The sequence below is a fragment of the Amblyraja radiata genome, chromosome 11 (assembly GCF_010909765.2).
Source record: "Amblyraja radiata isolate CabotCenter1 chromosome 11, sAmbRad1.1.pri, whole genome shotgun sequence".
Lineage (NCBI taxonomy): Eukaryota > Metazoa > Chordata > Chondrichthyes > Rajiformes > Rajidae > Amblyraja > Amblyraja radiata.
In genome coordinates, this window is record NC_045966.1 from 37,767,255 (window position 1) to 37,782,667 (window position 15,413).

Sequence of the window (15,413 nt, forward strand, 5' to 3'; positions counted from 1 at the left end):
TCATTCCTTGCATAAACCCAGTTACTGCAATAGAACGTAGACAGAAATGCTGGAGAAACTCAACGGGTGCAGCAGCATCAATGGAGCGAAGGAAATAGGCAACGTTTCGGCCCAAAACCCTTCTTAAGACTGATGTGAGGGTGGGGGGAAGAAGAAAGGAAGAGGGGGAGCCAGAGGGCTGAGGGAGAGCTGAGAAGGGGAGGAGACAGTTGGGACTACCTGAAATTAGAGAAGTCAATGTTCATACCGCTGGGGTACAAGCAAAATATGAGGAGCAGCACCTCATATTTCGCTTGGGCAGTTTGTACCCCAGTGGTATGAACATTGACTTCTCTTGGCCTAGGGAACACAATAACTCCATCCATAAAATCTACCCATGTTCAGAGCTCACACACAGCCATGATTTCTGTAAGTTTCTTCTTGCAGAGGGTGCGGAGGGGCAGAGAAAGGATTATGAAGCAGGGATTGTGTGTGCCCAGCTGAATATGCACCGACTCAACCTGGGAGGTTTGTGGGCTTCCTGGGGCAAAAGACCTCCAAGGAACATGGAGAAATAGGCTGTCTACAGACCTATCCACTTACCAAAAGCAGTGCTCTGATTTTCTCCCACATCCAAAGACGTGTAGGTTTGTAAGCTAATTGGTCTCAGTGTGTAGTGGGAATGAGTGTGTAGGGAATGGATGTGAAAGTACAACATTGTGAAATCAACTGCAGTGTTGTTCAGTGATCAGCTGGGAAAGTGAGTGGCCACATTTAGTTTAGTTCAGCTTAGTTTATTTTATTGATACAGTGCGGAAACAGGCCCTTTGGCCCACCGAGTCCACCGACCACCGACCCCCACACACTAACATTATTCTACACACATTGAGGACAATTTACAATTTTACCCAGTCAATTAGCCAACCTGCACGTCTCTGGAGTGTGGGAGGAAACCGAGCACCCGTTAGTCACGGAGAGAACGTACAAACTCCACACAGACAGCACCCGTAGTCAGGATCAGACCCAGGTCTCTGGCGCTGTAAGGCAACAACTCTACTGCTGCGCCACCCTGCCGCCCTTTGTGGACAACATGATTCTGCAGGTACAAAGTTTGCAGCTTTATATAAATTTACTGAAAAGCAATGTACATCTTGAATTGGAAGGCACATGGGGGCACATGAATCCTTAATAAACATCAAAGTAAATGTATAAAAAGTGAGTTTATAGGCAAGAATGGACATTTTCTATATCTATTTATTTGTTTAAAGGATAATGACATAATTACCGATGCTTATTGCCCTTCCTAAACTGAGGAACCAGTTGAGAGTTGAGCACATTGTTAAAATTGCTTGAATGTATAGTACATTCTCTGAAAGAATGCTGAAATTTCTTCCCTGAAGGACACTATTGGAGTATCCAGTATTTTTCATCACAGTTAGCAGCTTCATTATTTTATTCATACTTTTGTTAAGTTTAAATTCTACAAATGTCATGGTGAAATTTGATTTTATATTGCTGGATCAGTTGGACACTGACCTCATTTAACAATAATGACTGACAGATGTAACTTTATGAAAGCTGGGAGGTTTAAGATCTTATGCATGCTCCTGACAAATCTACAGTGGTAGATTTCTCTGCAAGGGGACAAGCAGAACTGATCTAGGCTATCGGAATAGTCTTTCTCAGGCCATCACAGAGTTCTGGGGTTTAGGTACGAGCAGCGATCTTTGCATATGTTACCCGTACATGGCACCAAGCATCCATTATCCTGATGCTGCTATCTTGCAAAATACAGAAAAATGCTAGAAAAACTCAGCAGGAGCGAGGAAGTTTCATTGACCTGAAATGTTGACTTTGTGTTCCTTTCAACATAGATGCTGCCTCACAAAAAAAAACTGGTCTAGATTAAATCTATCATTTCACAAAATGCTAAAACTCAACACATTTGAGGACCAACCTCTTTCTCAGATTCTTCAATAGCTGAATCTTCCAACTCATCTTCTGTTAGTTGTTCAATGGATTTAATATTTCGCGGTGCCTGGTTTGGCTCATATTGTTCATTATCTAAATGGCAACACTGCTTGAACGTTTGACAACAAAAATAATGATGTTCCACTTTTTTACTTGGGGTTAAGGCAAGACTAAAGGCTTGCGCAGCTATCTTGTAGTATTTTGTATTGTTGTATTTTGATTTGAGCTTCTGCATTGTGAGAAATGGGTGCTTTAAAGCTGTACTCACAGTAGCGCGCTGCCTGGGATCAAAGAGAAGAATTTTCTTTATGAGAGCCACCATCATAAATTGATCAAATAGTTCCGCTTTCAGATCCTTATCCGGGAAAACAGTTTTGGTATAGACGGTTCCTAATTGGTCAAGTGAATACAAAGGTTTTGTTCTGGTCTCCAGAGGTTGCACCATCGTCTCTGCTTGATACTCATCCATTGATTTGAGCCTCCATTGATATGTTGAATTAGGCTGACGAGCCTTTTTAAAGAAGTGGTGAGTTTTACTGGCAGTTTCCAACAGTTGATCACATGGTAGCCCTTGTGCATCAACAATGTACCTGATCTGATCATACTCATTGGTACCAGGGTAAATTGGCCAACCAAGATGAAGCTCTGCCATAACACAACCTAGAGACCACATGTCCAGCTTCTCAGAGAAGGGTAAGCCAAGTAAGATCTCAGGTGAACGGTAAAATCTAGATTGGATGTATGGTCCTGCAGAGGGGGAAATAAATGTATGATAATAATGAATGAAATCTATCAAGTTAATACAGAGACAAATTTGTGATTGATCAAGTTTTGATTAGTAAATAGGATACTTTAAACAATGTAAACAATCCATTGGTAGGGGGCGCTGCACTGGCAGCAGCCTGTCGGCTGCGTGTCCGTCTTTTTTCAACTTTTTTTATTTTTTTAGTATGTTTAAAAGTCTGTTTTTAATGTTTCTTTGTGTGTTATGTGTGGGGGGTGGTGTGGGGGGGTAAGGGGGGTAAGGGGGAAACCGTTTTGGCCGCCTCTTCCATGGAGAGGCGACTTTTTCAGGTCGCCTCCCCCGTGGCCTAACAGCAGGATCGGCGCGGACTTTCCCGGAGACGCGCCCGGAGCTTCAGCGGCGGGCGCAGCGTGGACTCTCGGCGCGGAGCGGGTGAGACCTCGCTGGGGCTCGCTGGAGGGGAGCGCTCCGTTACGCTGGCCCGCGGCAGCCGGCAGCCTGAAGCCGCGGTCTGCAGAACTCCAGCTGGTGCGGCGTCCACAGCCCGGGATCTCACGTTGGGGACCCGGGTGGAAGAAGAAGCTTCCACCGCCGGCCCGCGGCCGTCTTCTACCGCGGGCGCGGTATGGACTTACAATCTCCCCTGGAGGGGAGCTTCGACCGCCGGCCCTGCAGACTGCGGTGCTTCCGGCTGCGGCACGGCAGGTACTTTAAAACTTTGACCGCCGGCCTGCGGCCTACACCAGCCTGAAGCCGCGGTCTCTGGTTGGGAAGAGCCGATCCTGGACTCACCTTGACTTTGACTTTGTCCCTTACCATCTGGACGCCCGCAGCAACGGCTGTGGAGGGTGGAGGTCCCGACCACGGGGGAAAATGGAGGAGGACTGGCCAAGCTCTGTGCCTTCCACCACAGTGATGAATGCTGTGGTGGATGTTTGTGTAAATTTTTTATTGTGGTTGTGTTCTTTATTACTGTACCGCTGCTGGCAACCCAAATACCACCGACCTTGGTTGTGTGGCAATTAAATTATATCAATTATATCAAATATGTGCAGAATGTTAGAGCTTGTACCAATAATAACATCACATATCATGCATATTTTGGCAATGAATGTTCCAGTCTTGTATTTTGTTAACAGTGATGTTCTTCACACTGACAGTTACACTGCAACTACAATATTGCGACACCTATCCATTTAACAGTGAGGTTAATGCAATGCCTGAAATATCATTTTGTGGACATAAACTTCAAAGAATCAAGAAACTCCAGGAAGCAGCCAAGATATTTCTCTTTACAGTCATTGGCTTTATCTCTTGGATTCAGAGATGACAATTTTCTCCAAAATGTCAAAAGCTGGTAGAGAAACAAATATGTAATTTTGGTAACACATGGCTTGATACCTATAGAGACGGGCAATAACAAATTCTGCATACTACTATATATGGTGAGTTTATTTTAATTAATATTGAAATAAAGTCACAGTTTCCACCCCTCCACACCCGATCGAAGTGTCTTGTCACCTTTGGAAGTGAAAGCTTAAAAATAACAAAAAGGGTGAAAGGACTAACAGCTGCTGGCGAGGCAGCCACTGTGGTGGCACCACCCGATGGAAGGTGGTGAATCTTAGGGATTTATTGCCGCAGATGGCTGTGGAGGCCAAGATATTGGGCATTTTTAAAGCAGAAATTGATAGGTTCTTGATTAGGAAGGGCAAAATAGTTAGGGGGAGAAGGCAGGAGAATGGGGTTGAGAGGGGAAAAAAATAGATCAACCGTGACTGAATGGTAGAGTAGACTCGATGGGCTGAATGGCCTAATTTTACTTCTATGTCTTATGGTCTAAGTAAGGAGGCAAGTTAAGAACCTCATCTGAAACAGTATTCATCTTTATATTTAAGGAATGGCACGGTGGCACAGCGCCAGAGATCCAGGTTGGATCCTGATGATTGGTGCTGTCTGTATGGAGTTTGTACGTTCTTCGTATGACCTAGGTCGGTTTTCCACAAGATCTTCGGTGTCCTCCCATACCCTAATGACGTGCAGGTTTGTAGGTTCATGGGCTTGGTATAAATGTAAAATTGTGACTAGTGTGCGTAGGGGTAGTGTTAGTGTGCGGGGATCACTGGTTGGTGCGGACTCGGTAGGCCGAAGGACCCGTTTCCCCGCTGTATCTCTAAACTAAACTAGTTGATTAAATGATAATATTCACGTTTTGGATTTGAAACAAGCTTACTGATAGAAGGTAAAGGACCTTGGTGGAAGGACAGTATTCAGGCTGGTGGTCAGAGACCAGTGGAGTTCTGCAAGGATCCGTGCAGGGACTGCTGCTGTTCGTGAAAAGTATAGAAATGACTTGGACACAAACGTAGACTGGTTAGAAAGTATGTTTGCAGATGACACCAAGATTGTTGGTGTCATGGACTGTGAGGAAGGCTGTCAAAGTATTCAACAAGGTATAGATCAGCTACAGAAATGAATGGAGAAATGGCAGATGGAGTTTAATCGGAGCAAGTGTGGTGTATTGCACTTGGGGAGATCTAATGCAAGGGGAAAATATACAATTAATGGCTCTTAAGCTACTCTTAACAGCATTGATGTACAGAAGGATCTTGGGGTCCAAGTTCATAACTCCCTGAAAGTGGCGATACAAGTCAATGGAGTGGTAAAGAAGGCATATCATAGGCTTGCTTTCATAGGTCAGGGCATTGAGTATGTCAGGAAGCCATGATGCAGATATATAGGACTTTGGTTAGGTCGCATTTGGAGTACTGTGTGAAATTCTGAAGGAGGATGTGGCAAGAGGGTGTGGGGGGGGGGGGGGGGGGGAAGAGACAGGTGGTCTCCCACCCCCTGTTAATTAATTTCCTCCCTCAGGCTTCACAATCTGCAACTCTTCAAACCTTTGTTCTAACCATCTGCCTATCAAACCCCCCTTTGCCTATATCCATGTGTGACCTGCAACTCCTTGGCCAGCCTCTCCACTTTTCCACTTTTCTTATTCCCCCCACTCCTACAGTCAGTCTGAAGCAGGGTCTTGACCCTAACCGTCACTCATCCATGTTTTCCCAAGATGCTGTCTGACCTGTTGAGTTACTCCATCACTTTGTGTCCTTTTGTGTATTAACCAGCATCTGCGCTTCTTTATTTCTCCAAGTACAAAATGTCAGTTGGCTTGGTTGACTGACGGGCAACCAAGGTGCAGAGAAAGGAGTGAGAATTATCCATTCAGCCCTATGAGCTTGGTCCATGTTCAATGCAGTCATGGTCGATCCACTATCGTAATACCATATTCCTTATGGCCTTGTGCAAAGAAATCCATTTAGTTTCTTGTTAACTACATTCAATAACAAGTCTTCCATTGCCTTGTGTGGTTGTGAATCGCATGGATTCACTATCCCGAGTGAAGACATCATCTAAATGCTTCAGCCACTACACCCCCTTTCCCTTCCCATTCCATTCTCGTTAGATCCGCTCTGATTAGCCTTGACAGAATTTCTGCATGTTCATGTTTGCCAACTCTAAGAAAAATAATTGATAATGAGTACATACCTTTAATCTTCTGAATGTCAGGCAAAATACAAGCAGAACCAAAATCAATCAGTTTAACTTTGAAGGGAAATTTGGCCTTGTCAACAAGCATGATATTTTCAGGTTTGATGTCTGTGTGAACAATAGAGAGCTCCTTCAGTTTCTGTAGAGCAATCAGCACCTGCTTTGTGATGGAGCGAATATGCCTGATCGGTAGTGGAACAAAGTCATTTTCCTTCTGATACTCATACAGATTTTGGTCCAGAAGCTCAAACACAAAGCAAAGCTTGGTATCATCAGTGAAGGACTCCAAAAAACGAACAATGCAAAACTTGTCTGAATCCACAGATTGCAAAATCCTCAGTATTTTTAACTCGCATTTGATGACCCCTTTACGGAAATTATAGTTTCGTAATATCTTTATGGCCACATAGTGGTCAGAGTTCCTTTTCCAACATTTTGTCACTTCTCCGAATGTTCCCTTTCCTAAAACAGTAATGATGTCATACTCATCAGTGTCAGAGTACATAGCAGACATCTTCAAAGGGATCCCAAATCTAACACTTTCAGCATTGAAATAAAGCTCTAATGTATCCAACAACAGAACATGTTCCATTTCAGCAGTGATGCAATGGACATCCCATTGTGACACAGGTTCACCTAGTGACCATGTGCCCAGCAACAGAACCTGATGATCACAGAATGGCAGCTCTGTTGTGAGTTTCAACGAAATATTAGTCTGATCATCCTAGTTTCTACCACCAAGCTCATTAATATTGACTGGCTCATTCATTAATTCTCAGTACCCAGAAAGATTGACAACGCAGTACAAATGCATTTCCCAAAGTGCTCCATGTGGTCCATTGTATTCACACCTAAATAAATCAATTTCAGAAGTGCTGCAAGGAGAATCATCCAACCCCGTTTTGGTCTGTATGGCCCCATCCACTAGAGACCCCAGTGCTTCATTTGGCACATAAGTTATGGTCAGCGATGAACCACCTGTGCTCATCGCTGGCCATGGAAGAAAGTTCCTACATATGGAACATAGAACAGTACAGCACAGGAATGGGCCCTTCAGCCACAATGTTTGTCCCGAACATGATGCCTAGTTAAACTAATCTCATCTTCCAGTACATGATCCACATCCCTCTACTCCCTGCACTTCCATGTGGCTATCTAAAAGCCTTTTAAACCCCACTATCGATCTGCCCCCACTACCACGCTGGCAATGTGTTTCACGCCCCCACCACCCTCCGCATATCTACATTTAAACTTCCCCCCTCGCACCTTATAGCTCTGCCCTCTAGTGTTGGACATTGGTTTTGACTCTCTACCCTATCCATACCTCTCATAATTTTATAATTTTCTGCAGGAAAAATGTTCCCGATGTTGGGGGAGTCCAGAACCAGGGGTCACAGTTTAAGAAAAAGGGGTAGGCCATTTCGGACTGAGATGAGGAAAAACGTTTTCACGCAGAGAGTTGTGAATCTGTGGAATTCTCTGCCATAGAAGGCAGTGGAGACCAATCCACTGGATGTTTTCAAGAGAGTTAGATTTAGTTCGGGGCTAAAGGAATCAAGGGATATGGGGAAAAAGCAGGAACGGGGTACTGATTTGAGATGATTAGCCTTGATCATATTGCATGGCTCGAAAGGCCGAATGATCTACTCCTGCACCTATTTTTTCTGTTTTGGAAAGAACTGCAAATGCTGGTTTTATATCGAAGGTAGACACAAAGTGCTGGAGTAACTCAGCAGGACAGGCAGAATCTCTGGTTTCTATGTACTTCTACCAAGTCACCCATCAAACTCCAATATTCCTGAGAAAACAATCCAAGTCTATCCAATCTCTCCCTGTAGCTGAAACCCTCTAATCCAGGCAGCATTCTGATAAACCTCCTCTGCACCCTTTCCAAAGCCTTCCTGTAGTGGGGCACAGAACTGTACATAATAGTCCAAATTATATATATATATATATATATATATATATATCTGTCTATCTGTCTGTCTATCTGTCTGTCTATCTGTCTGTCTATCTGTCTGTCTGTCTGTCTGTCTGTCTGTCTGTCTGTCTGTCTGTCTGTCTGTCTGTCTGTCTATCTATCTATCTAAATACAGCCTAACCAGAGTCATATATTGCCATGACATCTTGTCTCTTATACTCAACATCCTGACTATAAAACATCTGCCATTTCTCCATCCATTTCTGTAGCTGGTCTAGATCTTGCTGTATACTTTGAACACACACACACACACACACACATATGTATAGCCCCAGCACAGATCCCTGCAGAACTGCATTGGTCACCTTCAGTCTGAATAGTATCCTTCCACCACAACCCTCTGTCTTCTATCAGTAGGCCAGTTGCAAATCCATACGACCAAGTCACTATTAATCCTGTGCAACATAATCCTCTGGATCACCCTACAATGGGGGACTTTATCCAATGCTATACTATAATCCATGTAGACAACATCCACCTCCTCAAAAAATGTGATCAGTTAGTAAGACAGTTTAATTCATCATCATGGTCAGCTCAGACTTTGTGGGCTGAAGGGCCGTTCATGTGCTGCACTATGTTCTCTTCAAAATATCTCATAGCTATTTCATCTCAGTTGTGAGTTCCGCATTATCAGCACCTCGTGGATTAGGAAATATCTTCTGAATTCCTCGGTGCATTTTGTGGTCAACAATCATAAACTGATTGTGGTTTCTACGTGTACAAGTGCATATAATGAAAAGAGGAAGTCACTCTCAACTAGTTGCAGTAATGTCAATGGCCACTAACCAATTTCCCTTAAAAACCCATGCCTTTTGACCCCAGATAAGCATAAAAGCAATGGAGCTCTGGTTGTAACACTGCATGCATAAGTAAAGAATCACTTTAAAGTAGCTAAGAGTGAACCAGATGGGTATACAGATCTGTACATAATATTTAAGCTGCTTGGTTTGGTCATGATTACATCAACCTTGCAACTTGAACAACTGTTCCATCACCACAATAAGCTGGGACTGTCTTGAGGGATAGATGGTCTTCCTTGTAAAGAATAGTCTTCCTTATAAGGAATAGTCCTGAACAAGATATATTCTTTAAAGTTCATTAAAACGTTAATGTTTGTTAATGATTTATAAGATGAGGAAGTCACTGAGGAACTGTTGGTGAGCATCCCTCTTGGAACAGTGGAGTCCTTTTGGCAAAATATTTCCATGCTGCCAGGTATGAAGCTCCAGAATTCTACAATTTTGAAAAATGTGATGTATTTCCACCACAGGATGATGTATAATTTGGAACGGAACCAGCAGATATTTCTTTAGACTATTACAATTTAGACTATTATTGTCTATACAGAGTTTGTACATTCTCCCTGTCACCTGCATGGGTTTTCTCCGGTTTCCTCCCACACTCTAAAGACATACAGGTTTATAGGTTAATTTACTTGTGTATAAATTTGAATTGCCCCTGGTGTCTGTCGATAGCGTTAATGTGCAAGGATCACTGGTCAGTCTGGACTGGATGGGCTGAAGGGCCAGTTTCCGTGCCGTATCTCTAAGCAAACTAAACTATTACAAGCCTTCCTTGGTGTGAAAATTTGACATTTTTGGGGGTTTCTGTTAAACAAACCTTGGTAAGTTACGTGCATGCATTCAATATGTTTGGAGTAATCGTGTGCTGATATATGTTGAACTTCTTCAGCATTGTTGGAGGTTCCATCATATTCTTGACTTTGCCTTGATTAGTGAAAAGTCAGAAGGTAGCTGATCAGTTACGTTTATGGTTAATATTGATGATTTGATTTGATTTTGAGGGTGGTCTTTTGTCCCTACTTGAACCAATACTGTGATGTGGCACACAGCAGAGTGGTACCAAGCATCAGTACGCTGGTTGTTGTCAAATGCTTTTTGATAACCCAGCCAGCAATACCTATCTTGATTTTGCTGTTGATTAGACAATGGACCAGTAAAATGCTAGAATGTTTTGTATTGTTGGACATATTCCAGGGCTATCACCTTACTGGATCATGTCAGTTGGTTCTAAAGCACTTCTTTGTTACCAAGATTGTGCTGCAATCTTTGCTGAAGATGTTTGTAGTTGCTTCAACTTGTCTATTGAACTCATGAATATCAGAGACATTTTAAAGCAACTAAAACATTTTTTTATTTTGTTTTCATTTTATATTTTTTACAACTAATTTTAACTGTTAACATTTAAAACATAATTAAAATCATTAAACCATAATTAGCTGAAAAATAATTTAATACCATACCTTTCTTCACAACAGACCTGTGTCAGGTTGTACCTGATATGCATTTTGGAGCCAAGAAAAATCTGTCCTGGTAGGTGTCACCATGGGGAGTTTGGCGGTCAAAAGACACAGTGAGTAAGTTCACAACTTCCACGGTTCTCCAAGCATTTAGTTTAATCTGTTGCATTATCATCAGTCAGAGTCTTTGGAAAATCCAGTTTACTGTAATATCATAAGCTCAGGTTTAGGTCTGTTATTAGGACTTGATTAATATATCCCTTATAACTCCTGCCATCTCATGTTCAAACACACAATTATGTTATAAGGGCACCAATTCCAGGTACCTAAAAGGTTCTGCTTTCCATCAGATGCCCCCTTTTCTTTACCACCATTATTTATATTCCATTATTTATTCAATTCCCAAGAATGCACCAGATTACCACGAAAGGGAGGGCCTTTCATCAGGATCATTAATCCTTCTGAGAGCTATTAATCCTAGTTTACCTTTAAGTGTGAAGTTGATTAAACAAGTGTGAAATTAAGAACAATACTGAAATATTTTTTTGAAAATTAAAAAAAATCTGAAAATAAATTGCTCACAAATGATTTCCCTGAATTAACATAGAAACATAGAAAGTAGGTGCGAGAGTAGACCACCAGGTCCGTCGAGCCCGCACCGCCATTCGCTCATGGCTGAACACTAAACAGACACACTTACCCACAAACAGTAGACACAAGACACAGAACACAAGACACTACCCTCCCCTTTATACCGCTATCACCCCTCTCCACCCCAAGAACCTCGTGATCTCCTGGGGGAGGCAAAAAACCGGATAAAAACCCAGGTCCAATTCGGGAAAAAAATCCGGGAAATTCCTCTCCGACCCCAATCCAGGCGATCGACACTTGTCCAGGAGATCACTCAGGTCTTACTATACTAACCATACCTAGGTCCATATCCCTGCCCTCTCCCCGTAGCCCCTTATCCCCTTGGCAGCTAAAAAACCATCTATTTTAGTCTTAAATATATTTAAAGTTTCTGCTTCCACTGCTCCCTGGGGCAGTGAATTCCATAAATTAACCACCCTCTGGGTGAAGAAGTTCTTCCTCATCTCAGTTTTAAAAGAGCCCCCCCTTATTCTGCAACTATGTCCTCTAGTTCTAGTTTCCCCGATCATTGGGAACATCCTCGGTGCATCCACCCGATCAAGGCCCCTCACGATCTTATATGTTTCAATGAGATCGCCTCTCATTCTTCTAAACTCCAAAGAGTAGAGTTCCAGCCTACTTAACCTTTCCTCATATGTCAATCCCCTCATTGCAGGAATTAATCTTGTAAACCTTCGCTGCACTGCCTCCAGGGCTAGTACATCCTTTCTTAAGTATGGACCCCAGAACTGTACACAGTATTCCAAATGTGGTCTCACTAATACTGTGTACAGCTGCAGCAAGACCTCCGTGTTTTTATACTCAATCCCCCTAGCAATAAAGGCCAAAACTCCATTGGCCTTCCTGATTGCTTGCTGCACCTGCATACTAACTTTTAGTGATTCATGTACTAATACCCCTAGATCCCTTTGCGTTGCATTACAACGCAGCTCCTCCTCATTTAGAAAATAACTTGCCCTATCATTTTTTTTCCCAAAGTGAATGACTTCACATTTATTAGTATTAAATTTCATCTGCCAAGTTGTTGCCCACTCACCTAGCTTATCTATATCCTTTTGCAGACTCTTCCTATCCTCCTCATCCCCTACTTTTCCTCCCATTTTTGTATCGTCCGCAAATTTTGATATATTACACTTGGTTCCCTCCTCCAAATCATTTATATAAATTGTGAACAACTGGGGTCCCAGCACCGACCCTTGCGGAACCCCGCTAGTTACCGGTTGCCATCCCGAGTATGAACCATTTATCCCCACTCTCTGCTTCCTATTTGTTAGCCAATCCTCTACCCATGCTAATATATTACCCCCAATCCCATAATTTTTTATTTTTAGCAATAGTCTCTTATGTGGCACCTTGTCAAAAGCCTTTTGGAAGTCCAAGTATACCACATCCACCGGTTCCCCTTTATCCACCCGGGTTGTTACTTCCTCAAAGAATTCGAGCAGATTCGTTAAACAGGACTTCCCCTTCACAAAACCATGCTGGTTCTGTCCGATGAAGTCATGTTTATCCAAGTGCCCCGTTAGTGTTTCTTTAATAATTGTCTCTAACATTTTACCCACCACCGATGTTAGACTAACCGGTCTATAGTTACCCGCCTTCTGTTTACTTCCTTTTTTAAATATAGGTGTTACATTGGCCATTTTCCAATCCACTGGGACCGTTCCTGCCTCCAGGGAGTTTTGGAAAATTATCACCAATGCATCCACAATCCCCACCGCTATCTCCCTCAAGACCCTTGGATGTAATCCATCAGGCCCAGGGGATTTATCCTCCTTCAGTCTCATTAATTTCCCTAATACCACCTCCTTGGTGATCTTAATAGTATTTAGCTCCTCCATTCCTACCGCCCCCTGTTTATCCAGCGTTGGAATATTTTTTGTGTCTTCTATGGTGAAGACTGATACAAAATACTCGTTTAATGCCTTTGCCATTTCCATGTTCCCCACCAACAACTCTCCAGTCTCACCCTCCAATGGACCAACGTTCACCTTAGCCACCCTTTTTCTTTTTATATAGCTATAAAAACTCTTACTATTAGTTTTTATGTTGTTCGCTAAATTCCTTTCATAGTCTATTTTCCCCGTCTTAATTAATCTCTTAGTTATTTTTTGCTGACCTTTAAATGCTTCCCAATCCTCTACCCTCCCACTATCTCTGGCTACCTTATATGCCCTTGCCTTCAGCCGAATACTATCCTTTATAGTTTTACTGAGCCATGGCTGACTGTTCTTACCCTTACCCCTTTTTTTCTTCATAGGAATAAATTTTTCTTGAAGGTTATACAGTATACCCTTAAACGTACGCCACTGCTCATGTACCGTCTTATTCTTGAGTCTGCTATCCCAGTCAACTTTGATCAGCTCAGTCCTCATACCTTCATAATCCCCCTTATTTAGACTAAGCACCCTAGCCTGAGTTTCAACCTGCTTCCCTTCTATTTGAATATGGAATTCGACCATATTGTGGTCACTTGTTCCCAACGAGTCCCTAACTATGACATTTTTAATTAATCCTGCTTCATTACACAGGACCAGATCCAAGATTGCCTCCCCCCTTGTCGGTTCTGTGACATACTGTTCTAGGAACCCGTCTCTAATACATTCTATAAACTCTTCCTCTAGTCTACCCTGCCCAGTTTGGTTTGCCCAATTAATATGAAAATTGAAGTCCCCCATGATTACAGCAGTTCCCTTTTTACATGCGTCAACTATTTGCAGATTTATGTTCTGACTAACAGCGTCACAGCTATTTGGAGGTCTATAAATTACACCCACTAGTGTTTTTTTCCCCTTATTATTCTCTATCTGTACCCAAGCTGTTTCACTATCCTGATCCTTCAACGCAATATCCTTCCTCTCTATTGCCGTTATTCCCTCCCTTATTAAAAGGGCCACCCCTCCTCCCTTTCTTTCCTGTCTATCTTTCCTAATTGTCGAGTACCCCTCTATATTTAACTCCCAGTCCTGATCCCCTTGCAGCCATGTCTCCGTAATGGCCACGATATCATAACTATATATACTTAATTGCACCGTTAATTCATTTATCTTAATTGATTCATGTTTTAATATGGAGGACAAGAAAGGAAATACATTTAAAACCATTTTCCCCATAGGAATTGGAAGCACCCAGGAATGTGTTGGATGGGAATAGCACACGATTGATATCTTCATGCAGCCTGACAAACCCTCCGCATATTGATCAACATGATTGGAGTTGCATTGTTTAATTAAGTTCGTTTTAGTTTCATTGAACAAACCTCTGGTACGGCGTTTTGTGGGTGAAGCTGCGATTAGTACATTGTGTATTCAGACTGAACTGTTTCAGGAAAGTGCATAACAATAATTGAATGTTGTAGGAGCAGAATAAGATTCCTTGAGGATATGATTTAAAAAACAAATGGAAAACTATTCTAGGTTTTCAATCAAACGGAGCATGTTAAAATTTTAAACTATCTTCAGCTTGAACCTTCTAGTTCGGAGATACAGCACAGAAACAAGCCTTTCAACCCACCAAGTCTATGCCAACCAGTGATCCCCGTGCACTAACACTATCCTACACACACTGGGGACACTTTATGTGAGATTCAAATTCACAAATGCTCAGAGACAAAGTCAGAGAAACAAGTTTATCTCATTTATTACATTTCTGCGCAGAAAAGGGTGTCTCTCCTCTATCGCCCTCTAGAGACACACCGAGGATGGAGATGCTTTCTATCTTTATACATTTCATTTTACTATTGTCACACTCTCATCCCTCCCCTTTGGGCTTCTTCCAATCAGAACACTAAGGTTTGCGTTCCCACGAGAACGTCTCGGAACGTCTCCTGACGTCAAAGGTACCTCCCATATAATGTATCGCATGTGCATTTAAATTAGGCATCTTGTCATAGTGGGCGTGAGTTCATATTCATGTAATCTCATTAGGCATGCGTAGTTGTTTTTAACCCCTTGCCCTTCTCAACTGCCTTACTTCTCTTAAAACTCCTGCTGAAGTCTTTCTATCTGCTACTTTTTATCTAGAATTTCTCTCTGTTCTGTATATTGTTACTTTATATTCTACCAGCAGTCTGGCTTCTGCTGACACCTTATTTCTTTCTAAGTTATATTTTTCAGAGTTCTAGTATAAATCAACCATCCCTATTAACCCTTTTCTCACACTTTATAATTATACCAAGCTAATTAACCTAGAACCTATACACCTTTGGAGACTGGGAGGAAACTGGAAATCCCGGAGAAAACCCACACAGGTCACGGGGAGAACGTACAAACTCT

The 15,413-nt window shown here is 42.4% G+C and overlaps 1 protein-coding gene across 1 annotated transcript; it reads right to left on the minus strand.

Annotated features, from left to right (window-relative positions):
- Positions 1-1,915: 1,915 nt before the first annotated feature.
- Positions 1,916-6,761, minus strand: LOC116978387 (homeodomain-interacting protein kinase 4-like). The gene is made up of 2 exons (XM_033029505.1): positions 6,245-6,761; positions 1,916-2,697 (listed from the first exon to the last, which is right to left on the minus strand). Exons 1-2 carry the CDS (start codon positions 6,759-6,761, stop codon positions 1,916-1,918), a joined length of 1,299 nt encoding a protein of 432 aa, XP_032885396.1.
- Positions 6,762-15,413: the final 8,652 nt, after the last annotated feature.

Coding starts and splice junctions, on each gene's coding strand:
- LOC116978387 (XM_033029505.1), bottom strand. CDS start 6,761: ATGTCTGCTATGTACTCTGACACTGATGAGTATGACATCATTACTGTT. Junction 2,698..6,244: donor TGACATTCAGAAGATTAAAG/GTATGTACTCAT, acceptor CCCCCTCTGCAG/GACCATACATCCAATCTAGA.